The 26185-nt window shown below is 52.3% G+C and overlaps 2 protein-coding genes across 4 annotated transcripts in view; both read left to right on the forward strand.

The window, feature by feature from the left end:
- The window catches only part of CUEDC1 (CUE domain containing 1), an 81805-nt gene extending 69666 nt beyond the window's left edge, over nt 1-12139 (forward strand). For all 3 annotated transcript variants that reach the window (XM_082706004.1, XM_082706005.1, XM_082706006.1), the window contains 8 exons: nt 1149-1275; nt 2006-2198; nt 3503-3589; nt 5634-5705; nt 6489-6582; nt 7296-7354; nt 8164-8234; nt 10393-12139. In XM_082706004.1, the coding sequence (XP_082562130.1) occupies nt 1149-1275; nt 2006-2198; nt 3503-3589; nt 5634-5705; nt 6489-6582; nt 7296-7354; nt 8164-8231 (700 nt within the window). In that variant the 3' untranslated portion in view covers nt 8232-8234; nt 10393-12139. The remainder of the gene's footprint in view (nt 1-1148; nt 1276-2005; nt 2199-3502; nt 3590-5633; nt 5706-6488; nt 6583-7295; nt 7355-8163; nt 8235-10392) is intronic.
- Nucleotides 12140-20464: 8325 nt separating this feature from the next.
- MRPS23 (mitochondrial ribosomal protein S23) lies at nt 20465-26139 on the forward strand. Its single transcript, XM_082706020.1, has 5 exons — nt 20465-21578; nt 22140-22310; nt 24944-25021; nt 25225-25351; nt 25764-26139. Exons 1-5 carry the CDS (start codon nt 21535-21537, stop codon nt 25914-25916), a joined length of 573 nt encoding a protein of 190 aa, XP_082562146.1. The 5' UTR covers nt 20465-21534; the 3' UTR covers nt 25917-26139.
- Nucleotides 26140-26185: the final 46 nt, after the last annotated feature.

Genomic DNA, 26185 nt, shown 5'->3' on the forward strand with positions numbered 1-26185 from the left:
CCGCCGCCCCCTTCGCCCTGCCAGGCCACCCGCCCAAAATAGAAAAGGAAAGGAAGTTATTTCCACAGTCAGCGGCAGCCCGGAAAAGCTCCCCTCCAGTGAGGGGGCGGGCGGGATTCCTGGAGCTGGAGACAAATCAAAGCCAGGCGAGAGCGGCCGGCCCCACCGCCCCCGGCCCGCTGCCTTCTGTGTGTGTCATTTCCCTGATTCAGCAGAACACGTGTCCTGCGGTTGCCACGCTGCAGGCTGCTGAGGAGGGGTGGGGAGCTCCTGGCCTGGCCCTGGGCTGCCCTCAAGCCCCGAGGGCAGTGCGGGTTGGGGGGACCTAGGGGTCAGGGAGGGCCCCTGCCACTGCTTTTCTTCCTGTCCCCGCTGCACCCCTGTTGCCATCAGCAGCCTCTGCCATGGCACACGGACCTCCAGCAGGGCACCTTGCTTATGAAGAGCTACCCCTGGGCACCCCTTGCAGCAGGAACCTTTCCATCCCACCTTCAGTGTGGCCTCTTCCCAACACTGCCCAAGACACAGCCTCACGAGGGGCTCCTGCCCACCTCGGCAGGGAGATGGGTTTTTCTATGAGGAAGCTCAGCCCAGAGGGGAGCAGGGTCTTGCCCAGGACCACCCTGCCAACTGTGACTGAGCCAGAACTAGATCCTGGATCCGCTCTGCTCTGTAGGGATCCCGACATCCCCATGTCCCCCACCCCAGCCAACCAGCACTGGGGCAGCTGGGCTGGCTTCTGGGTCTGGTCACTGGGAGCACACCTGTTCCTCAGCAGCCGTGAGCTTGCACTGTGCTGGGTGCTCGGGCCGTGCCTGCTATTTTGAGAGGACATTCGTAAATATCCGCATGTAAACCCATGACACCCAGCTTGAGTGCCAAGAACACTGAGGGCTCCAGGCCTAGAGACCTTGAGGGCACAGAGTGGCCAGAAAGTGGGGACTGTCTTGCACGGGCCAGGGCCTGAGATGGAGGTTAGCAGAGGCCTGATTGGAAAGATGAGATAGAGCACTGGGCTTTTGTCCTGGAGGCCGTGGGAAGCTTCAGAGCAGAAATGCCATTCTGAGCAGGATCACCTGTGTGATGGGCCGGGACTCCTGTGTTTGGGCCTGACTGTTCCCTTTTCGTTGTTACCTCTCATCCTCCAGCATCGATGTGCTGGGCTCCGGACCTGCATCGAGCCATAGGCGCTATCGTAACTGGAATCCACCCCTGCTGGGCAACCTCCCGGATGACTTTCTCCGCATCCTGCCCCAGCAGCTGGACAGCATACAGGTAATGGGGGTGCAGGGGCAGTGGCCTTCTAGCATCTCTCCTCGCTCCCGGTTTGTGCCAGCCCATTTCACTTCCTGATGTTTAAGCCCAGGCTGAGCTATTTCTGTTGGCCTGGGTTCACAGGGAAAGAATGATGAACCAAAAGCCTCGTTTCCTGTCTGGGCCTGGAGGTTTCCTGTTCCACCCAGGGAAGGTGACAGCCCGGAGGAGTCTGTGGCTACAACCATTACCCAGGCTGGAGGGAGGTGGGCATGGGGGCAGCCAATGGCAGAGGGTCCAGGAACCTCCCCGCCCTCCTCTGGGATAGGGCTAGGGGCAGCTTTTCCCCCTCATGTGGGCACAGTCTCAGGCGCCCTTGCAGGAAGGGGGCCTCACCCTGAGGCAGCTAGAATAGGGAGAGTTTTGAGCCTGGACCTCTATGGGGAGCTAGCCAAGCTAACGCATGGCTTGCAGATCACTTTTCAGGACTGTTCAGGTTGTAGATGAGGGCTTGGGTGGCCCAAGGGGGAGGAAACATCGTTTTTAAGTCCTTGCTTCTTCCGCAGAAGAGAGGTTCCTTGCCTGCTAAGTTAGGTTTCGGCTGACCACTAGGGCCCAATAGCAGGTACAGGCCCCAGGGCGCGGCTGGAGGAAGCTGGGAAAGGACATGTGCATCCCCAGATACACATGGATGTTTCTGCAGCATGTGCCCTGGTGAGCAGCCATTCAAAGCCCTTACTCCCCTCCTCAGGGTAACCCCGGCGGCTCCAAGCCCAGGAACAGCGAGGGAGGCCTGTCCTCTGTGGCTGGGCCCGGGCCACGGGACCAGGAGAACCGCTGGAAGCAGTACCTGGAGGACGAGAGGATTGCACTCTTCCTGCAGAATGAGGAGTTCATGAAGGAGCTGCAGCGCAACCGGGACTTCCTGCTGGCCCTAGAGAGAGGTGGTGCCCCAGGGCCGGGGTGGGGGGGCACTGCGGCCACTGCTTTGTGGCTGGGGAGGGGAGCTGGAGTGGCTTCAGCCTTGGGGCTCAGAGGCGGCACTGAGCTGGAGGCCAAAGTGGTCTTGGGCCCGTTGATACACGGCCCCCACCGTGTTATCCTGTGGGAATCCCAGAATTCTGCCAACAGGGACACGAGTCCCCAGCCAACTCTTCTCCTTCCCCGGGACTCAGAGGAAGACAGGTGTGCCTTTGTAGGCCCTCTTCTTTCCCCTGCACTTCGCTGGGTGCCAGGCACTGGCCTTGGTACCACGTGTCTGGAGTGGGGTCCGGGGGTGCCTCCCTGAACGGAGGCTGGCAGAGCAGGAGCTCTCAAATTTTCTGACAGTTTGGGTTGTCTTTGGCTGGAGACCTTACTCCGCAACCTGGCAGCCTTTCCCCTGCAGGGTGGGAGTGAGTTTCGAGTGGGGTATAGTGAGGGGCCTGTGGGAGGTCTGTCTTATGAGGGTCCCAGTGGGAGTGTATACATGTGTGTATGTGACTGCCAGTGTGTAGTTGGGAAGAATCAGGTGTGCAGGGAGAAGGCGCCCCAGCTCTGCAGTACAGGTGCTGGGGGGCCTCAGGGCCTGGTCTTGCTTTGCCTTTAATTTAATTAACTAATTTATTTGAGAGAGAGAGAGGAGTGAGCAGGAGAAGGGGGTGGGACAGAGGGACAGGGAGAAGCAGGTTCCCCGCTAAGCAGGAAGCCCCACTCGGAGCTCGATCCCAGAACCCTGAGATCATGACCTGAGCTGAAGACAGACACTTGACTGACCAAGCCACCCAGGCACCCCTTATTTTACTTTTTTAAAAGATTTATTTATTTATTTGATAGAGCACATGTGGGGGCAGGAACAAAGGGAGAGGAAGAGAGAATACCAAGCAGACTTCCCACTGAGCATGGAGCCCAGATGGACGTGGGGCTTGATCCCACAACCCTGAGATCCTGAGCCAAGTGGAAAAAGTCAGACACTGAACCCACTGAGCCACCCGGGCGCCCCAGGGCCTTTCCTTATCAGTGAAGGGTCAGACTGTGTGATGTTTCAGGGTCTACCTAAGTGTGGTCTCCTGCTGTTCCAGGTGCTTGTGAGGGCCGGAGTTTCTGTGGCCCAGCTGGTTCTTGGAGAGCCGGAAGACATGTGTGCACATATTTTGTGTGTGTCCTGTGAGATCTGAGGGCTTGGTCTCCGGCAGCCTTCCTGCACCTCAGCCCAGGGTGCCGCTGGGAGAGAGCTCACTGTCCTGACAGCAATGTGGTCATTTTCCAGATCGTTTGAAATATGAGTCCCAGAAATCCAAATCCAGCAGCAGCGTGGCTGTGGGAAACGACTTTGGCTTTCCGTCTCCTGCCCCAGGTAACCTTGGCTTCCTGGGAGAGAGGTCTGGAGGGCAGAGAGGCTCAACTCCCTGGTTTTAGTTGGACTTTGCAGATTTGGAGTTTGGGGAAGGATGGGGGGGGGAAGAGGCTGGAGGGGCAGGTTCTGAGCCCACCACCGAGCCCACCAGCACACTCACCCAGAGTGATGTGGCCCCTCTACTTGGCAGACTCGGACTCTTGCCAACCCAATGGCTGCTGGAGCTCCCCTGGGATTGGCTCATGTCCGGCTGAACTGCTCAGAAGGTGCCTGGGCAAGAAGGGACACACCACAGCATAGCTGTCCCATGGTGGGTGGGCTCAGGAAGGACTCAGAGACTTCCAACACTTCATCTCTGCCCTGGGGGAGCTTATGGTCTCATGGGGAATGCAAGAGAAACAGCCAAGAGATGGCTAAAGCCAGCAGAGCTGAGGACACACTGCTAAGAGCAGCTGCTCATGGTGAGGAGGGCATGGTTCTTTCCTTCACGGGCCGAGGCTATATCGGCCCTGGCCGGGCCCCATCCTCATGCTGGAGGAAGAGAATCTTGAGCTTCATGTGCAAGATGGTGAAAGGGAAGAATTGCTTCAGTAGAGGGCCAGGCCCCTCTGGGAGCCCTAGCTCACTGAAGGACGGCCAGGATTGGACAGCAGGCTATTGGGATGCACGAACAGGGGTCAAGCTGGAGCTGGGAACATGGGCAGAGAGGCCCAGAAGACCTGAGTTCCATACTGGACACCTGGACCCCACCCACGTGTCCCTGTGCGTGCCTCACGGCCCCTAGCCAGCCAGCGCCCCCAGCCACACATAGGCTGCCCACCACAGAGAGAGCAGCAACAGCTTCTGCCTGAGGCCCACCTTACATCACTCCGAAGAGTGGGGTGGAGGGGCAGAGGGATGCGGAGCTCTGCTGATCCCGGCTCAAAGAAAGAAAATCCCATGGAACCGATTCATAAGCAACAGGCTCGGAGCTTAGGCCCCACCAGATGTGCATCTGGGAGTTTTAACGACAGTCTCTCGTCCTTGATCCTGAATGAGCTTGACACAGGAGGGCTGCTGAGATGGATCATAATGACTCACAGGGGACTTAGCAGGCAAGGTGACTTGGGATTAGCTGAGCTGCAGGGTGGAGAGCAGGAGCTTTAGAAGGGCAGCGAGAGACACACGTGGGCGCTGGGTGAGCAGGGAGGCTCTAGGTGGCAGCTGGGTTTGTCTTCATTCCTATGTCTAATGAGTCCAGAACTTCATGTCTGGAGGGGGTAATGGAGGGACCAACCCAGGCAGGGAGGAGAAGGGAATCACCGCAGCCAAAGGCCTGCTCTGTGCCCGCCCCTCCCTTCTATTCCCGTAGTAGCTCTCACACCGGGTCGGGCTACAGGCCAGCGGCAGTTCAGGGTGCAGGGGAAACCCCAGTGCTTAGCGTCGGGTGACTCCCGTGATGTAAATACTCCCACCAACTTGCCAGCATTACTTCACGGAATGCAGAGTTGGTCAGAAACGCGGGGAGCTAGAAGGCTGTGGGAGCGGCTCTCCACGCATGCAACAGACCATACCATGGTCCTGCTTTTTTTTTTTTTTAAACAACACTTTTTTTTTTTAAATTTATTTTTTTAAGATTTTATTTATTCATTTGACAGAGATCACAAGTAGGCAGAGAGGCAGGCAGAGGGGTGGGGGGGGGGGGGAGGAAGCAGGCTCTCCGCTAAGATGAGAGCCCAATGCAGGGCTCGGATCCCAGGACCCTGGGATCATGACCTGAGCTGAAGGCAGAGGCTTTAACCCACTGAGCCACCCAGGCACCCCAGCCGTGGTCCTGCTTTGTACACAAAGAAACCTAGCAAGGAGGGCTCTGTGGAGAAAGAAGTGTTCCTCAGATCCCTAGTGTCTTTAGGGAAGAAGCCTGATCTTTTGCCCCTTTCCTCAGATGGAAGGGTTGGGCCGAACCCCTGTCTTGTGGGGCCGGCCCTGACCCACGACCCCCTGGGGGCCTTGGGCAGCTGCTGTCCCTCTCCAGCCAGCCCTCAGAGATGCCTTCCCCTTTCAGGAACCAGTGACGCCAATCCTGCTGTGTCTGAAGATGCCTTATTCAGGGACAAGTTGAAACACATGGGAAAATGTGAGTCCGGCCTCTGCCCCCTCCCCGTCTCTTCGAAGACAAGCCCTGTGGCCTCACAGGAGGGAGGGAGCCAGCTGGAGTTTTGAAGTGGACTCTTGGTGAACCAAAGTGACATTTTAATCGCAGGCTGGTTCCTGCCTCACTTCCCTCTGCAGCTGAGTCTGGATACAAATTAAGTTTTAAATCCTCTTGAGCCAGCTGTCTGTAGAAAAATAATAATGTGTGGCCCTCCCCACCCCCGACTCCCACCCCAGTTTTAGAGTTCATGTCCTCTGTGGCTTGAGGGGACTTGGCCAGGCCTGATGAGTGGAGGGGCCCATGCTAAGCCCACTTTCTGTGGGCAGGAGGCCCCAGGGTTTGTGACCTCTTCCCACAAAGTCCTGCCAGCCAGGATGCACCTAGCCTTCCTCCTCCCCTCCCCACCACACAAGCATGTGTGAATGAGGCTGCCACCCTTCCAGGCTCCATTTCTGGGGGAAAATCTCGGATTAGTCATGGAAATCCCAGAACCAACTCTGGAGGTGGCAAAGGGGGCGGGGGAGGCGGTGGGAAAGACAGCCAAGAGTGTTGCTGACTGCCGCAGCTGGGGCAGGAATGCCTGGATCTCGGGCTGCCTGCCCGCGGGCCCGCTCTTGGTGGCCTGTGCTGCCCCTGCAGGCCTGCTGGGGTGGCAGCCTCCCTGCTGGGGGAGGAGAGGGCACCCCCCCATTCCTATCGCCCCGCTGCCTGCCACCACCCCAGTGCTGGCCCTGCGGCTGTGGCTCACAGGTCTCTCTGCCCCAGCCACCCGGAGGAAGCTTTTTGAGCTGGCCAGGGCCTTCTCCGAGAAGACCAGGATGAGGAAGTCAAAGAGGAAACACTTGTCCAAGCACCAGTCGTATCCTTTCCGGCCTGGCGCAGGGTGGGGGCGTGGACGCTGAGAGAGCTGACCCCTTTGCTGTACTCTCTCCAGGGACTGGGACCTGCTCTGTGGTCACCCCCTGCGCCATGCACTGGGAGGCCAGCCCAGGGCCGGGTCTGGAGCCCCATTACCGGGCTGGGGAGTAGGCCAGCATATCCCACTTCTCTGGGGTCTTGAGTTATCTCATGACATCTTCACTTTCTGGCTGGGTTCATCTACTCTTGGGAGAAAACGTGGTTCTTCCACTGAAATCAGCACACTTCTCCCTAAGTTCATGAGTTGAATTGACTCATAGATCTTGCCGCCTCCCCATTTCAAGCACATTGGGCCCTGCCTTCTTGCTTTCAGTTTCTTGAGTAAAAATAAGGTTCTCCACGTTTTAACCCAGACTCCCACCCCTGCTTGTTACATGGGCCCAGGATATTAGAAGCTGAGCAGCCAAAGGGGAACAGAAGGGAACTCCCTTCTCCAGCCCCAGAGATGGGAGCTGGGTTAGAAAGTCGGGCCCTGTCTGTTCCCCTGATCCCAGGGAAAGGAGGCTTTGGGGAGTGTTGGGGGTAATGTTGGTGTGGTAGATGTCCCTGAGCTGGGAGTGGGTGGTAGAGGCCAGAGACAGGGACTGGTAGAACTGGGCGGATGATGGCAGTGCCCACGCATCATTGAGACCGATTTCCTGAATGGCCCGCCAGGCTGGGAGCTGCGGTGTCAACGGCTAACCTCCTAGACGACGTGGAGGGCCACACTTGTGGTGAGTCTAGGCGGGACGGGGAGCTTCATGCTAAGTTCCTTGTCATCGGTGACCTTCCAAGAGGAGGGCCTGGTGTTTTCTGGGTGGACCCAACCTGGGGGACACATCTTGGGAGGTGGTGGGCAGGTGACCCAAAGAAATAGGTCCTCCCTCTTGGTTCACATGGTCTCTCCCTTTCTTCCACCCCCGCCAAAGGGGGCCCCAGCAGCACCTCCACATAGGTCTCTACCTGGAGCACAGTGTCAGGTGCTGTTTCCAGGGTCTCTTCTCTAGGGTGGGAGGGAACAGACACCCCGACCCCTGCGGAGGGGCCTCACTTGGAGAACCAGGTGCTGTGCAGTTTCAGTCTCTGGGCCCAGAGAACTTTCAGTGTTCATCTAGTCCTTCCCAAAGGCCATATGGGCCAGAAGACACTGGTAGACCCGCAGCTGAATCTGATCCTCATGCCTCAGAGCAGAGGGCCCCTTGAGGGGTCAGGAGACATCTGGAAACAAGGGCTAGGAGGGTGCTAGAGGCTGTAGGGAAGGTACCACTTCCCCACGCATGCTACAGATGAGGAAGCTGAGGGAAGAAATTGTCCAACCTCAGTGATGGAGCCAGGCCAGCCGTCAGGTGTCCTAACCCCATGCCGTGCCCTGGTGCCTCTTAGCACCCATACATTCCCCACCCCGTCCACCCCAGGATCAGCATGTGCCCCAGCAAACAAAAGGTATGGAGAACCTTGGGTCGGCTCTCTTGCCTGGCCTGGGGGACATGCCTGATGAGGCCCCGCACAGTGGAGCAGGAGGCAACTTGCCTCTCCTTTTCAGATGAAGACTTTCGGGGACGGCGACAGGAGGTACCCAAGGTGGAGGAAGCCCTAAGGGAAGGACAATAAGAGGTAAGGCCTGGAGCCATAGCAGCCCGGGGACTGCCCAAGGTGGGGCCTGCCATATGCCCCACACCCCAGGGGTTTTCCCAGGGATCCAGGGGCATTGGGCTCAGGCAACTGGATGGCACAGACCCTGGTTTTCTTCCCCTATCATTGTGGCAGGGGACATGGTCTCTGGATGGAAACTGGTCTTTTGAGTTTCCTTTTTTTTCTTTTTTTTTTTTTTTTCGTTATTTATTCATTTAGCAGAGTAGTCACACCTGCCTGTGCCAGATCTTGGGAACAAGGGGGAAAAGTCAGTTTTGACCTTGATGGTTGACAGCCCATGTGAAAGACAGTTCAGGACACATACTGAACAGTAAGGGGACGGCTTAGGAAAACTTGACGTGGCCTCCCCACAGCCATGCACACACAGAGCTGTCCCACCGCCTGCTTGGGTTGGGTGCTCTGCAATCTGTCACAACCACAGGAAGAACCAGTCTCCCTCCAGGCAGCGCTATTGCTGGCCCCAGGCCCTCAGGCTGCTTCTCCTGCTCTTCTGTGCCTCCCTGACTGCCAACGAACCAGGGAATGTCAGTGCCCCTTCTGGGGCTCAGTAGAACCTGTTCCCTGTTCTGGGCCCTCCCCATCAGGAGGTGGGCCACCCACCCTTCCCCAGGCTGCTGTCCTGGTCCTGGTGGCCGGCGTCTCCAGGGCCTCCCCCAGCCGTGGACAGGCTGGCAGCTGTGGCCCTCACGCTGTGATGACATGGCTCGCTGCCCTCGGGATGGTCGGGATGGTCGGGATGGTCGTTGTGGCGGTGGATCAACCAGCCTGGGCGGCTGGCCTTCACACCGCTTCCAGCTGACTGCCTCCCTCTCCGCTGCTGACATTCCCTCCCCTTTCCCCCGACCCCCGGGAAAACATGTCTGCTCCAAAGAGTCCCCCCCCACACACACACATCAGGACCTTGCCATCATCATTTCTCTCCTCAGTTGTCTAGCTTTTCCCTTTCCAGCTCCTTCCTCAAGCCTACACCCTCCTCCTCCTCCCCGGCGTAAGAACCAAGAGTTTTCATTGTTTTCCTTCATTGCCCAGCTTACGGAAAAAGTGACAGCCTCTTTCACCCATTGCAGGCGGCAGCCCTCCCACCACCCCCGGACTGATGCAGGAAGGTCACCCCAGGTCCAGGTCCTTCCATTCTGCACCCTCTGGTGCTCCCTTCTGCAGGCCATGCCTGCAGTCTTTCTTGAAACTCTTCCCTGCCTACCCCTGTGGCCCAAGAATCCTGGGCCTTCTTCCTATCTGCTGTTGATTCTCCCATGCTGCTCCTGGGGGCTCCTCCTAGTCCCGAAGTCCCGCTCTCCTGGGAGCTCTGCCCTTGACTCTCGATCCCACTCTCTGGCAGTCACTGCCCTTCTTCACAGCAACAGCAAGACCTCTGTGCAGTGGGCCCCTAACTCGGACCCTCCCTCTCAGTCAGTCTTCCACATCTGCTCTGCATACCAACTGTGCCCACGGCCGTCTTTCCAGCCCTGGGTCTGAAGTCACTGGGAGTCAGACAGCTTCTCCTCTGGTCTTCCCTATTTCATTTCTCCTCTCCCATCCTGGTAGACTCCAATCACCGGGTTCACCGGGTTCGCGGCTGCTAGGGTCTTCACTGCCCAACTCTGTTCCCCCCTGTCATCAGAACACCACTCTTCTGCCCTTTCTCCCTTGATGTTGGAGTGAATGCTCTGAGTAGAGGTTTATGAACTCCTCGGCCTGGTGTGTGGGGCCCACCAAATTCTGACCCCAATCTATTTTCTGCCCCTACAGGTCCCCTTGGTGTAGCTCCCTGAGCTACCGCTGCATTCCCAGAATGGGCTGGCTACTTCCCCACCTCTGAGCCCTTTCTATACGCTTCTGCTCCCTGGAATTCCAGCCCCCACTCCATCTCTAGCTGCCAGAGGCCCTGCTCTTGCTGTTCTAGGAGCTTGGATTTGGAGGGTGGGACATGGCCTCGGGCAGAGTTCCAACGCTGGCATAGAGTCCCTGGAAGGAGAGGGCGCCTGTCTTTGGGACCTTCTGCCTAAAACCATCTCTGCAGGGGTTGTTCTGCAGGGACAAGGAGAGACCACTGGGCTCCAGTGGTCTTTCCAGTGGGCTCCAGAAGCTCCAGACTTCTTCCATCTCTTTTCCCTACCAGATGCCAGCAGTTCCTCCTCGCCGGAGATGTCTGACCTGGTGGAGGTGGCCGGAGAGCCAAACTGGCCCCCAGCTGAAGGGCCCAGCTGCTGCCAGACAGATGGCGCCAAGGACTGAGGCGCTGGTGATTCTCCAGCCACGGTCCAGCCCCACCACTGCCACCGTCACTGCCACTTTCCATGGGACTTAGAACTTTGGAGTTTTGTGCTGTGATTGGAGGAAGGACCTGGGGCCCTAGGGGCAGCAGCCCATCCTAGCCCCTCTTGTAGCCAGGCTGTTCTGTGGGCCTTGAGTGGAAATGCAGGAACCACCACCGCGTACCCCCACCCCCACCCCACTGCCCTGCTGCTTACTTTAAAAAATCCCAGAAAAAATGCAAAGGTTGGAGTACCCAAAAGGCAGGATGGTGAAGTCCCTGAAGGGGGAGCCCCTGCCCCCTCCTTTCCCCATCTCTCCTTCTGGGCCCCAGATACTGCCGGACTCCCTATCCCCATCCCCAGCTCCCATCTGGGCACCTTGCGTCCTTTATTTCGATGGCTTCCTGCATCTTGGCCTTTCGCCCAGGCCTGCGGTTGGTACAACCCCTGGCCAGAGCCATGGGTGGGAGAGCGCTGGGCAGTCACTCAGGCCCCTCTGAGGAGTGACAGGCCACTGTAGAGAGCAAGTTACTGGCCACCCTGCCAGGGCCCCACCAACTGCCTCTGTTAGGGGTTGGCACAGGCCCCTGCCAGGGGTCGGAAGGTGGCCACCCTGGAGCTGGGGGACTCTTGGCTAGGCAGGAGTGTTCTGGACTGAGGCAGAAGACAAAAGCGGGTTCTGGATGGGACCCTGCAGTCACTTAACAGTGGGGGCTCATGGGGGCTCTGAGTAGAAGTCCTGCTGTCACTAAGGGTGGGCAGCAGCAGGTTCTGAGGTGACCCTTGAGAAAGTGCAGGACTGAGAAGCAAGGAGAAGAGGTGGCCAGCCCTGGTGGGGGTGCCTGGGGCGGAAGGGCTTTCTGGCACCTCTTGCCAAGAACAAGACAGTGAATGGTTTGCGAAGGCACACTCCGGTTCCACAAGCCTTAGCAGGCACCAACCACTGCCAGTGGGAGGGCGGCTGGCCCAGTCTCTCCAGCCAGCCTCCAAGATGGGAACGCGCTGACCTCTCTGGAGAGCCAGGGAGCCTGGGCAGGCACGAAGGGTTCCCCCTCCCTCCCCGAAGTGGGGAAACTGCCCAGCCCAACCTTGTTAGGTGGGGAGTGGGAGCCCCGCCTTGGCGGGGCCTGGTGGCCACACGTCACCCCAAGATAATGAGGGCGTGGCGGGCACAGTCGCACCTCGTTCCACTGAGGCCCTCGTCCACTGGGAGGCTCAGCTTACCCCGCGCGCTCCGGAGAGGCGGCCCCGTGGGCTGGGGGGACGGACACGCCTCCGCCTGACCAAGTTTGGCGGCTGCGCAGGGCCTGGGGCGCTGGCGCGGGGACCTCCTGCCCTCCGCTGCTCCCTGCGACCTGGCCAGAGCTCCCCCCACTCCCGTGAGCCCCCAGGCCGCAGGCCAAGCTCCAGACGGTCTGGCCCCTGGGGCAGAGGAGAGGCCCCCCGGGCTGTGGCCCCGACCCCTTCCAGCGCATGGTGGGGGAAGCCCCAGCCCCAAGTCTGTGTGTGTTGCTTTGTTAGTTGTGTTTTCTCCTATGTGTGGGTTTTTTTCTTGGAGCTGTTTCATAGGAATTCCTGTAATAAAGACTTGGTGTTCTCTTGGTGCTCTGATGTGGTCCGCAGTGTGGGCTGGACCCTTCTCTTTTCTCTTCTTGCCTTGGGCAGAGTTTGGCCTCCTGGAGCCCCTGTCACTCCCGAGGGCCACCTGCCTCGCCACTCTCCACCCTCTCTCCCCAAAAGTCCCCCGTTAACCAGTTAACCCACAGAGTGTGTAAGGTCCCAAGGGCTTAGCTCTCCCATGGCAGTGCACTCCGGAGGCGACACCTGCTACCCGTACAGCAAGCTCGCCAACCTGCTGGCTTTGCTAAGCGCAGGCGCTCTCCTGTTTGCCCTGGGAAAGTAAACCACTAGCTGATAGGCAAAGGAAAACACCAAGGGGAAAAGCCAGTCTGCCAGGAAAGCTCCAGCGCATCATTTCCCCAAATAAACAGAAAGCTTCTGGAGTAGCTGAGGGGAGGCTGCTGGGATATGCAATGCCAGACTTCAAAGACCCGCAGATATCTTCCCGTGCAAGCACCTCTGCCTTTCCCCTCCGCAGCTCAGCCAGACCACCTCCCAGGCCAGGAAACGCACTGCCAAAAGAGGAAGCTGCTGCCGTTTCCAGAGGGCAGTTCTCAAGGTTAAAAATGTCTTTCTTGTGTTGAGCCCAAAGCTCTCCTTGTGGCTTCCACCCACGCATCTTGTTTCTGGGCTCCCAGTCACCCAGGCCTAGGACACTACCGTTCCCCCATGCCACATTTGAACTCAGCCTCTGAAGGAACAATGAGGGTTCCTCCCGCCCTCCTTAGAAAGAGGTTCTCCCTCAGCCCCAGCCAGACCCAGGAACAGCTGGTGATGCTTTGTACTGTTTGCAGGAGGGCAACCCAAACTTAATCTTTAACCTAACCCTACTCTTTTAAAAGATTTTAAGTAATCTCTGTACCCAACTTGGGACTTGAACTTACAACCCAGAGGTCCAGAATCTAGTGGTCTACTGACTGAGCCAGCCAGGCACCCTGGCCTTGTGCATTTTTTACTGATAGGTGGGTAAACCCCAGAGCATAGGAGCATAGTACTGACACTTAGGGATTTGTTAGGAATGCCAGTTCTCAGCCCTAGGCTAGACATACTGAGTCAGAGCTACTCGGGGAATGTAGCCCAGCAATCTGATTCTGGTGTCTGGAGCCACAGTGCCAGGCCACTACCTAGTACTGGCTGCCCAGAATTACCTGAATGCTTAAAAAAAAAAAATCCTGATGCCCAGTACCCCAGACAAATTAAATCAACAACCATGGAGTGATTTATTTTAAAGCTCCTTAAGTAATTTAAATTTGCAATCAAGTTTGAGGACCGGCACACTGGGAAGTCTGGTAGGTGTTTCATATTAGCTCAATTAATCTTACCCAATAATGGCCACTTGATAGATGATGAAATGACAATTCAGAAAGGTTAAGTAACTGGCAAGATTACAGAGCTAGTAAGGTGTGAAGCCAGAAGCAGGCTCTCAGGCTGCCTGATTCCAAAACCTCTGTTCTACGCTCCCCAGCCCTGCTGCTCCAAGTGGACCAGCGTCACCTGGGGCCCTACTCCAGACCCATGGACTCTGAAACCGTGAGTATTTTAACAAGTGCTCTGGATGATTCTGGTACATGCCAAGTTTGAGAAGCACAGTTCTACAACCTTGCTATTCAAAATCTGTGCTAGGTACCAGCAGCATTTGTATCATCTAGAACTTGAGAGAAACACAGAATTTCAGGGTCTACCCTAGACCTACTGGACTAGAATTTTTTTTTAATATTTTATTTATTCATTTGACAGACAGAGATCACAAGGAGGCAGGGAGGCAGGCAGAGAGAGGGGAGGAAGCAGGCTCCCTGCTGAGCAGAGAGCCCAATGGGGGGGGGGGGGCTCGATCCCAGGACCCTGGGATCATGACCTGAGCTGAAGGCAGAGGCTTTAGCCCACTGAGCTACCCAGGCGTCCCTGGACTAGAATTTTAACGAACTCTTCAGGTGACTTGGATGCACACTTAAGCGGGAGAAACACCACTCGAGAACATCAGGTCTCAAACTTGCTGTACATGGGAATTATTTTTCCTTTCTTTCTCCCTCTCTCTTTCTCTCTTTCATTCATTCTCTCTCTCTCTCTCTCCACCCAACATGGAGCTCGAACCCATGACTCTGAGATCAAGATTTGCACACTCCTTCGACTCACCCAGCCAGGTGCCTCGTACTGGAATTATTTCTGAAATTTTGGGTCTCATTCTCAAAAGATTCTGATTTCATTGGTATGGGATTTAGGCTGTACATCTGGTAACTGGACTGCAAAGGCTCCTCAGGTGGTTCTAACATGCAATGGAGTTTGAGAACCAGTCACTGTTTGCCTTTCGGTGTAGCTGACTGAAGCTGACTGTAGCCAGAGAGGGGAATTGGAGAGAAAAGGCAAAGAGAGCTCCCCAGATCCAACAGTGGATGAAGCCTCTGCTCCACGATGAGTCCCTCTGTGTTGAACGGTGTCTTCCTAGGACTTAGGAAGGAGTCGGGCTGGGCCGGACAACCCCCTTATCCATCTGCCCTCACATGCCAGGCTCATCTGCAAATGTTGGGCTTCTGGTATCCACGAGGTGATACATGGGAGGTCTGCCTCCTGCAAAAGTGCTGAGCTGGGCTCTCTGGAGTTCTGGCCCAGCCCGTGCCCCTCCCGCTTTGTGCGCTTTGGTGTCTCCAGGCTCAGCCCAGCCTGTGAGGAGATCATGGGTCTGGAGAATGGTGTCCCCAGAACTGTCCTGGTTATTACCATGCTGGGGACTCAAACCTCCCTCTGTTCTCTTGAGGCACCTGGTAGGGGGTTGAGGTTGGAGGAAAGATGGAGAATTTTGTTTGCAGAAGGCAGAAGGCAGAAGGCAGGCGAGGCATGGGATGATGAAGATGATAGCTGCCTATTGAGTGCTTACTGTATGCAACTTTTCTGGGGTGCTTTATATACATTATTTTACCTAATCCCCACAACTATTATATGAAATCAGTATGATCACTCCCATTTCTCAGATGAGGAAACTGAGGTACAGAGATGTTAAGGTCCTTACTCAACATGACCCTTGGTTATTGGTAGTACTTACTACCCAGGGAGCTGAACTCCCAAATTGGTACCTAAACACTAAGCTATAAAATGGGGTGAGGGAACAGGTGATAAGACCTAGAACCTCTCCATAGATGCAATCTGTTGAACACAAAAAGGTCCCCCTGATTAAAAACATCTCCATAGTGATGTGTGATCCGACAGTGTGCCTGGAACTCACGTATTAGCATTCTTTATTTGGTTTAAAAAACAGTCTCTTAGCATTTCCATTAAATGAAAAATATGCTGTTTAGAGAGAAGCACATGAACTCCTTTGCCCATTATCACAGCACAGATTAATTTGTTGGATTAGCTGGCTAGGCCAGCTGGAGGAAGATTTAGAAATTTCTGGAGATGGGCGGGGGCCTGGCGCGGGTTGAGGAGGGATGTGTAAATCTACTGCCACCTGGTGGTCTCTCTCAGAATTGGCCATTGACAGGCCAACATCATTCTCCCACAAGGAAGTGAGCACCTGTTAGGCCAGAGGCCAAACAGAAGGGAATTTACTATTTGCATGGTTATATGTTTTGCAAATTTTGCAAAACAAGGATATTTTTGTACTTGTTTTTCCTTAAAAGAGCCTCTAAGATTACATAAGCTTTACACCCCACCAAACCAGTAGCTACCCTAATTTCTAGAGATTAAAGAGTCACAACTCTTTATCAGGTCAAGAGGATTATTCCAGGGACTCCGGAGTGAGTGGAGTGAGGGGAGTGAGGGGCTGCAAAGCTCAGCACAAACTCAGCTGGCTACATCCTTCCTACTCAAAGTGTGCTCTGTGGACCCAGTGACCGAATGAATGTTCTGGTTTCCAGGTCCAAGTGTTTCTCAGATGTGTGAATCTCATTGCTAAAACTGGGAGAGTCCTGGGCAAACATGGGCCAGTCGGTTGCCCTGCCTACAGATTAGCAGTGTTGGCATCAACTTGGGTGATTGTTTGAAATTCAGAGTTTGGGTCCTCACCCCAGATCTCCTGAGTCAGGACCTGCATTTTCCAAGATCTTGGGAGGTTTGGATGCATGTTAAGGATGCAGTTGCTTTGCCTTCCACAAGAAAAGAGAGGCCCATATCAGCCTGAAGCATCTGCCTTCAAGGGTTGCATCTTCTGCTGGGAAAGCTCCAGAGTGATTCCAATTGCCTTTTAATTCTAATAATAAGAGGCCAGGTTGTTGCTTCAGGCCCAGATGGCTCCTGTTTCCTTGGCTACAAAAGGAGCCACGGTGATAGAGGGGTGGGTAGAGGCATAAAGTGTTCCTCTTTCTTCTCCTTGAACTGGATTCTTGTCGGGGGTCAAGACTGCTTGCTGAAGAAATGAGTGGGCAGCTGTGTGAACATGCTTTGCAAATTGTTAGGTGTGATTGAATAAATTGTGATCCATTGCTTTTCAATGAGGAATGCTCAGAAGCCATCATCATCACTCTTATTTATTGGGCCTATACACTAGGCACTGTTTTAATAACTCTGAAGGTACTGACCCACTGACTCGTCACAACAAGGCTATATGGTGGGTGCTATGATTATGCTCATTTTGCAGATAACAAAGCTGAGGCCCAGAGGTTTGTAAAAATGGATCTGTCAGTGAGGCACACAGGATAGCCAGAACTAGAGATGACCAGGGTCGTGGTGGGGTGGAGGATTATTTCCATTCAATCACAGCTTTTGCCCATACACTTAGGGTGTATTTGAGGAAGGCCTCCAGGAAGGAGGGCTGGATGGTGCCATCCTCATTTGTCCTAGCTTGGCTTTAGTCATCCATGTTGTTTTTTAGGAAACTCTGAGAGTCAGCTCCAGGCCAACCCCAGGCAGGGTAGGGGAAGGCAGAGATAGGAAAGACCCGGTTCCTGCCCTCAGAGAGGCCCAGATAGAGACGCAGACAAGTAAGTAGAGTCACACCACCACATTTTGAGAGGGAGAAGGTTAGGGAGGGAGCAGAGTCTGGCAGAGGGTGTGCTGGGGGCTCAAGTGCTCTCCTGATGGACTCCAAAGGAAGGGGAGGTATGGGCCTCTGAGGAGCATGCTGGACCAGCAGCCTGGTGAGGGGGGAGATGGCACTCTAGCCTTCTCCTTGTCTTTCATCCTCCTGGTCCATATACTATTGTTTTCCTCCTTTTCGAAGGCAAGCAGCTAATTTCTCCCTGACCCTGGCTTTCTGCCAAAGGTGAGTAGCAGGGGAATCTGGGTGGCTCAGTAGTTGAGCGACTGCCTTCCACTCAGGTCATGATCCTGGATCTAGTCCCTCATGGGGCTCCCTGCTGAGCAAGGAGTTTGCTTCTCCCCCGGATCCTCCCCCTTCTCATGCTCTCTTTCTAATAAATAAAATCTTAAAAAAAAAAAAAAAGTTGAGTAGCAGTATTAATGATTTCATCAATATGCTGGGACTTTTACTTACCAAGGCTGTCCTGCTATTGGGGTGCTTTTTTCTCTTTTTGTCTGACACATTCCCAGGCACTATATAAATAAGGGCACTCTTCATAAAGATGTGGGCAGAGTGTAGGGAAGCCACAAAGGATGGCCCAGAGCATTTGGCTAGTGACAGAGGGACACCGTTTGCTGAGTCTAGGTCTGAAGGGGCCGAGGAGGAAATAGGGACTGAAACCTGGGAAGAGAGCTCTGTGTGAAGAGGCCGCCCTGTGAGAATTCCCCTGGACTGTTGGTGGGAATGCAAGCTGGTGCAACCACTCCGGAAAACAGTATGGAGGGTCCTTAAGAAGATGAAGATAGAGCTACCCTATGACCCAGCAATTGCACTACTGGGTATTTACCCTAAAGACACAAAAATGCTGATTCAAAGGGGCACATGCACCCCAATGTTTATAGCAGCACTGCGGACAATAGCCAAATTATGGAAAAAACCCAAATGTCCATCGACTGGTGGTGAATAGATAAAGAAGATGTGGTGGCACCTGCGTGGCTCAGTAGGTTAAGCATCTGTCTTCAGTTCAGGTCATGATCTCAGGGTCCTGGGATTGAGCCTCCTATGGGGCTCCCTTCTCAGCAGGGAGTCTGCTTCTCCTTCTCCCTCTGCCCCTCCCCCTGCTTGTGCTCTCTTTCTCTCTCTCTTTCAAATAAATAAAATCTTTTAAAAAAGATGTGGTGTAAACACACACACACACGGAATATTACTGAGTCATCAGAAAGAATGAAATCTTGCCATTTGCAACAACACAAATGGAACTAGAGTGGGATGAGGTCCATAGAAGTCAGCCTCGTGAGGAACAGAGCAGGGTTAAGTCGGTGTGGATCTAGCTGGGCAGATGGGAGCTCTTCAGACTAAGTACTTAGCAATGTAATGGGGCTGGACAGCATCCCTCCAAAATTCCGACGTTGAAATCCCAACCCCCAGTATCTCAGAATGTGGCCGCGTTTGGAGATCATCTTTAAAGAGGTACTGAAGTTAAAATGAGGCCATTAGGTCTGGCCCAGATCCAATATGACCGGTGTCACAAGAAGAGGACACACGACAGAGGGAAGACCACGTGAGGATTCAGGGCAGCTGTCCGCAAGCCAAGGAGAGAGGCCTCAGCAGCAACCAACCTTGCCAAGTTGATCTCGGACTTCTGGCCTCCAGAACTGCGAGAAAATACCTTTCTGGTGTTGAGGCCACCCAGTCTGTGATCCCTTGTTACGGCTGCCCTAGCCGACTACTACAATATGAAAATGCTTCGGTCCTAGGGGGCAGTGGGCGGGTGATAGATCACAAGAGCAGCAGTGATGCTGTAACTGCCATCAGACTTGTCATGTACCAACACTAAGTGCCTGTTGCTACGATTCGGGCTGTCCACAACGGCGGCTTCTACTCCTGCTGCAAGGCACGCAGACAGTTAAGACTGTTTAGTGGGCACATCTACAGGGGTCCAGCAGCGCAGTAGAAGGAATACGGCCTTTTGGAGAGTTTACAAGTTCTCTTTCCTTCTGTGTAAGATTGCCGGGACACTACCTATGGCATCAGAGAGTTGAACAGTTTAACAAGATGATCCAGATTTCTGGTGCAGCATGTGGCATGAGTACAACAGCCCCTTGCAGCCTTGAGAGGTCCTGGTGAGAAGACAGAAGCCTCTAAGGTCCAGTTTGCCTGCCCTCAGCTGCCTAACAGCTTCTTCCCTTTCAGGAATGAACACTCCCTAGGGTGCTCACTTCCTGCTGCAGGCTGGGGGTTCCCCATTCATCTTGCTCCCACATTCCCATGGTCCTCCTATCTACGCACCATCATTCCCCTGTCTCAGGCACAGAGGCATTAAATAGGATGCTGGAGGGGAAACTTTCAAGGCTCACAAGAGGAAGAAACTTTCCTAAGAAGATCTAGAGGAAAAATTCCCACCTTGCAATTCTTCCCCTATTGAGGGTTTGCACTCTTGGCTCTCCTCCCTTATTGTAGAATAAATCCTTCTACTTCTTTACCAGCAGTCACTGCAATGGCCTAGGGAGCCAGGCCTGAGTGGGAGAGGGGAAGTGTGTCTGTGGTCTCCCCCCGCAGCTAGCTCGGACTTGGGACAGAATTAGAAACTTGTTATGAGGCTGGGAAGACTATATTTAGCTGGGAGCATGTTTGTTCTCCCTAGAGCAGAGTCCTCCAGACCTTCCTAGGACCGGGAGATTGGAATCTCTACACTTGGCCCAGGAGCCAGAACTGGGTTCTTTCTTCCCTTTGTCACAGGGCCCTGTGGCAACAGTGAAACCGCCCTCTTAGTGTAGCCCTGGGCCTCAGATCATCCTGGCCCTTGCCCCTGGGGCGAGCTTTGTCCTGTCTCTATAGGTCTACCCATCTCCAGCTTGAGGCATAGCTAAGGAGGGTTTGGGGTTCTAGAGAGGGCCCGGCTGTGCTGGAAGCCTGGCTCTGTCACTCAAGTATCTGACAAGATACTTCACCCACTGTGGCCTCACTTTCTCATCTATAATAAGGCTAATAATAGCTACCTTCTGAGTAGGTGTGTGGATTCCAAGATAACACAAACAAGCAGTAACTGCTTCTCAAACATTACATTCCTCCTCCTTACCAGCCTCCCATAGAGTGGGAGGGCTCTGGGATGACTTGCTGCTCTTTCTGGCTTACAAAGATGATAATGTGTTCCCAGAAGCTATTTTGTGTGTCTGTGATTCAAAACATTTCATTGGATTAAAAAGCTCAAATATGAGTAAAAACTCTTTACAGGTCAAACTCTGAGGGATACATAAAGAAAAAATATTCTTTTCTTGCAGTCTCATTGGAGATAACCAATCTTCACAGTCTTGTGTGCCTTCCACATGGTTTCTATCTCCATACAAACACAAACACATATAAAGGTGTTTTCTTTATTCTTTGAACAGGTTAGGATCCCACTAAAATGTTTCTCTGCAACGTCCTTTTTCATTTTAGAAGTCATGGGCGTGCATCTAGGGAAATGCAGAGGGACATAACTTGTTCATTGTAATAGCTGCATAGGATTGCATAGGATATATAAACCATAACTTTACATTTGATTTTCTTCCCCGCTACAATACTGCAATGATCATTCTTGCACCATTACCCTCAGGACATTGCACTTTGAGTTCTCTGGGGTACTCTACCCTTAGTATGATTATTGGACCAGAAGGTCACCCTGAGAGGTTACTGTCCCCAGATTTTTGAGTCTCCGTATCGGAATTTTGTCCTGTTCACTTTCGCTTTTCCAGCTCCAAAAGGAGCGAGCCCGCGACGCCTCCCGCGGAGAAAACACTAGTTGCCCCGCAGCATCCCGAGGTCAGCGGATGCTGGAGGCACTCCGGGGTCAACGGACTCCCGGGGCACGCCGCATAGCAGGGCGCGGAGGAAGGAGGCTAGGGCCTTAGTGTGACCTTGGGCCGGTGCCTGCCCGTCCCCGGCCTCGGTTTCCTTCTGCGGAGTCTGTGGCTCCGAACAAGGTAAGGCGCAGTCCGGGCCTTGCCACGGTGTGACCTCTCATCTCTGTCTTTACATGCGTCCTGGCCTAGCTGGCTCCCCGAACGTAAGCTGCGCCTCACTCCTTCCTCCCCATCATCTTCCCTCCGCGCCGCCCCACCTTCTTGACTGGAGTAGACTCCGCAAGGCCAGAGAGGGCAAAGCAACCATCTGCGAGAGTCCCTCCTCTAGATCGGTCATTTATTGCTTCTGCCCGGCTCTGGCCCGCTCCCTCCCTTTCGGCTCGGCTAGCGAGTGCTCCAGTCTGAACCTGGCCGCAGCCAACACCCGCACCAGTTCGGCCCATCCTTTGCTTCTGCCTGGCTCGGCTCTCCGGCTGCGGCGGCGGAGAGTGCGCCGCGATCCTCGTCTCGGCCAGCAGCCTCCGCCCCTTTCGCCTGCCGCCGGCGCTTCCGCTTCCGGCAGCCCCCGGCCGTAAGTGTCCGAGGCACCAGCCATGGCGAGGAGCCGGCTGGAGACCGTGGGGAGTGTTTTCTCGCGGTGCGTGCTCGGACCCGGTGTGGGCTGAGGGTACCTCAGGACGGGGGCTCTCGACCGCTGACGCTCTTTCTGGGTGGGTCAGAGCCGGGCGAAGCATTCTCCAGAGTGCGGGAGTCTGAGCCGGGGGAGGCCCTCTCGTGCTCCCTCCTGTTTCTGAATAGGTGTGCTTGACGACCCACTCTCTGAACGCATCTTTCCCTTTCAAGATTGCACCTCTCCCCTGTCGGAGCGGAGTTCCCTAGGAAGAGGAAGGGAGGAAGATGATGATGGGCCCCTGTGGGCCACCTTTGTATTTTCTTCGACGCGGCGTGGATGGGGCGAGGGGGGCGGTGGGACGCACCTGAGAAAAATAGAACTTAAAACTTAACCCCTGAGCTTTGTTAGTTTGGTTTGGAATATGGAAATATGTTAACTGTAGGTGGGGTACACTCCGCTCTGGCCTCCTTCCGGTTCTGTCTTGTGGACTCCGTGATCCCACCGATGTCCCAGGCGGTGACTAGACCGACTCAGGGGTTTAGACTGTTGTAACTGACTGACCTTCGTTATTTTCCCTTCCTTAAGGACTCGGGACCTGATTCGGGCTGGGGTGTTGAACGAGAAGCCCCTGTGGTTTGACGTATATAATGCCTTTCCCCCACTGAGAGAGCCCGTCTTCCGGAGGCCCCGCTTGCGATATGGCAAAGCCAAAGCTGCCATCCAGGACATCTTGTACCCCGAGGATCGGATTAGAGCGTGAGTGCCAAGCCACATGGTGGACAGGAGGCAGCAAAACTTCAGGAGGAGAGATTTAGCTAGCAGTCTGGTGACTTTTTTTTTTAGGAGTCGAGCCAGGGCTTGCCCTGTGAAGAAGGTCTTGTGTATCTCCCAAGTTAGGGAATCTGAAACAAGTTCTGGGAAATAGGATCTGGAGCCCAACTGGTGGACTGGTAGTTGCAGTTATAGCTACCCGTTTCTGTGTATCTGTTAGCACTATGCCAAGCCCTTAAAAAACATTCTCTAACTTGGGCCTTACTCTAACCCTACAAGATCAGTGTATTGTCTTCATTTTATTCTTAAAGACTATGAGGCTCAAGGAGGTCAACTCACTGGGAATTCAGTGGCAGAGCTCTTTCCCACAAATAGTGATGTCAGTTTTTAGTACCTAGAATTTGTATGATCCTTTTTTTTTTTTTTTAAGATTTTATTTATTTGACAGAGATCACAGGCAGAGAGGCAGGCAGAGAGAGGGGAGGAAGCAGGCTCCCCACTGAGCAGAGAGCCCAATGCGGGGCTCAATCCCAGGACCCTGGGATCATGACCTGAGTCGAAGGCAGAGGCTTTAACCCACTGAGCCACCCAGGCACCCCGTGATTCTTTTTTCTTAAATATTAAGATCAGAGGTGGTACCTTGTTCAGGGTAATATATTTCTTTCTTTCTTTTTTTTTTTTTTAATTTTAGAGAGAGTGGGTATGCATACACACAAGAGCAGAGGGGAGGGGCAGAGGGAGAAGCAGACTCTGTGCTAAGCATGGAGCCCCAGGCGAATCTCAATCTTGCAACCCTGAGCCTGACCTGAGCCAAATCCAGGAGTCAGATGCTCAGCTGACTGTGCCACCCAGGTGCCCCTGTCCTCTTATTCTTTTCTCTATTTCTGGATGTAAAAAAACAATTTATGAGGTCATTATATTCTCATTTGAGGTCTAGACCCCTTTCATATCAGGAATCTCCTCCCCTGGCCCTCAACACTTGTTGAGGTGGGGGAACAACTATGTTCTTGCTCTACTTGGAATTTTTCAGGGTAGTTCCTGAAGTACGAGATCTTTGGGGGCATTGATTTCTTTGTCAGTGTTTTTCGGGGTAGGCTCATTGTACGTACTTGGTCAGGATTTATGTATTAAAATCATTTGTGGGTGTGCGTAGGAGTCTTATTCAGGTCAGCATTTGACTCTTGATTTTGGCTCAGGTCCTGGGATTGAACGCTCCATAAGGCTTTACCATAAGGAGTCTGCTTGGGATTCTCTCTTTCTCCCTCTCCCCCTTTTCCTGCTTGTGTCTTCTGTCCCTCTCTAAAAATAAAAATAAAAAAAAAATCATTTGTGTTTCTGCTGTATGGTTAGCAGGAGCTAGGTGATAGTTCATTGGAGATGTGGAATATTTTACTGGTCCCTTTTTTATTACTGTTAATGTCAAAATAATAATACCTTGCATTGAAATAATTTTTTGAACCTTTATTTTCGTGGCTTCCTTTTTGTGTATTTAATATTTTAAAGAACTTATAAAAACAAAATAAGTTCCAGACATTTCAAAACCTAAATGTAAAAAATCAAAGCATAAAAGTACTAGAAGAAAACGTGGAAAAATTTTTAAGAATAATCTGAGTGATAAAGACCTTTGTCAGTATAACATAAAACCCAGAAGCCATATTAAAATTTTATGCCCCCTAAAAAAGTGCCACAAGATGATTCAAAAGCCAGCCAACATATTGGGAAAAAAATTTGGTATTAAGTATGACAAAGGGCTAATTATATTGCTATAAAATTTGCTTATAAATCAGTAGAAAAAAACCCACCAAAGAGAAGAGCACAGAAAAGGAAATTCAGTTGGTTTTTAAACATATGAAAAGATGTCCAGTTTATTTCATAAGAAAAGGCAAAAGTAAAATGAGTTACAATTTTTCATCTGTTAAATTGACAAAGAACAAAAAGTAGGAAGAGAGAATTTGGCTGGGGTATGGGGAAATAGACACTCTCCTATATTACTGCTGTGAGTGTAAATTGGCACAGCCACTTCAGGAAGCGTCTGGCAGTTTGGAAGGCCGTATTACAAATGCACATACCTTGAGCTAGTAAAACTGTTTTTATGAATTTATTCCAGACTCCTTTGGACAGTGTACTAAGAGATACTGATAAAGTTAATCACTGTAGCACTGTCTACAGGAGCAAAAGGATTGGAAAAGGAGCAAAGGACTGGAAACCATATAAGTTCAATGATTTGAAATGATCTCTAAGAACTATTAAGTAGAAGAGGCAAGATGTACAATGTATAAGATGTACAAGATGTACAATAGTGTTTTCTGTCCTTGGAGTTAAACTATGTAGCTGAGGGGGGAATGATAGATGCATGTATGCTTGTATATTAGAATATTCTTGGATGGATACCCAAGAAAATGGTTGGTGTTGCTTCCTGGGAGGGAGCTGGGGGTTTGGGGTGGAGGTGAGCAGGAATGTTAACTTTTCATTGGATACCTTTTTGTAATATTTGGTGTATTAGCCATGTGCATGCATAACTTAATTAAAAAAAATAAGTTTATGCTTGGCTTAGTAATTTTTCTTCATGGCCATGATCTGTAAGTGGAGATTTATGTTGTGTTGTTTATATTTTCTAGGAAATTTTATTCAGCCTATGGATCTGGTCAGAGAGCTTTTGATCTGTTCAATCCAAACTTCAAGTCTACCTGTCAACAGTAAGCCATTTTAACATATCTTGGGTTAATTTTTTTTTTTTTTTAAGGAATTTAATGATCAGTTTGAGGAGTTTTGTTGAATTCCCCAGGAGGAAAAAGCTACTCCTATAGGAAGATGTGTTAAGGGAAGGCTTTATACTGTGTAACAGCATGTTGATGACTCTCAATATACAGACCTCAGATGTGACTGCTTGGAATTCCAGGTTTGTGGAGAAGTACATTGAGCTACAGAAACTTGGAGAAACTGATGAAGAGAAGTTATTTGTGGAAACAGGGAAGGCTTTATTAGCAGCAGGTGTCATTCTGAGAAGAGTAGGAGAAACAAGGACTGTGAGTATTTTTTAATTAAAATTATTTTAAGGATTAGTTGTCTCTTTGTTAGAAGTTGAAGGCTTGGTTTTTCTTCTCCAACCTTGGCCTGTGTCCCTGAACACCAGGTCAAATGCTGGTAGATGAAATATACTGAAATTAAAAAAAGATGTGTACATATACATATACTAAAATTTTGTGATAGTGACTGCTACTTGGAACAAGTGAGTTAGTATTAGGGCTTTTGAAATTATGGTTCTCTAGAGATTTTTATCATGTGTGTTGCTTGTTATAATAGAATTTGACCTGGGATATTAATGTTAATGTTTTGATTCCATGATAGAATGTGCTTAGCTTCAGCTAGCTTCAGCTTCAGCCAGTCAGTGGAGTGAAAATGACATCTGTGTGATGTATTTATGTTTGGTCTTTTAAGCAAAAGGAAGGTAGTCACATTTCCTGGGAATCTGAACCCACGGGTGTCAAACCTCAAACAGTATTGGAAAAAAACCAGCCTCTTCAAGAAGTTCCCCAGGATCAGCGTTTGGAGACATCTGAAGAACAGCCAAAAGGTCTCTCACCTCCCTGAAGAACTTGTATTCCATGTATACTGACATCCAGACTGTATTCACTAAATGAATGTTGAACTGTTTTTAACAGTTGAACTGTGTAAATGTTTCCCAGTCTCTAAGGCATTATGTTTGCCTTCTTTTAGTTCCTATTTCTAGGTTGTCATAAGCTCAGTTTCATGGTTTGAATGAACTTTTATGTTAGGATGGTATTAAATAAAGAATTCCCTGACTGCTTAAAAAGTAAATTTACTTTAAAATTGTAAATAGCATGAGGAAACCTTTATAA

This window comes from Mustela nivalis, assembly GCF_964662115.1.
Source record: "Mustela nivalis genome assembly, chromosome: 17".
In the NCBI taxonomy this organism is placed as follows: domain Eukaryota; kingdom Metazoa; phylum Chordata; class Mammalia; order Carnivora; family Mustelidae; genus Mustela; species Mustela nivalis.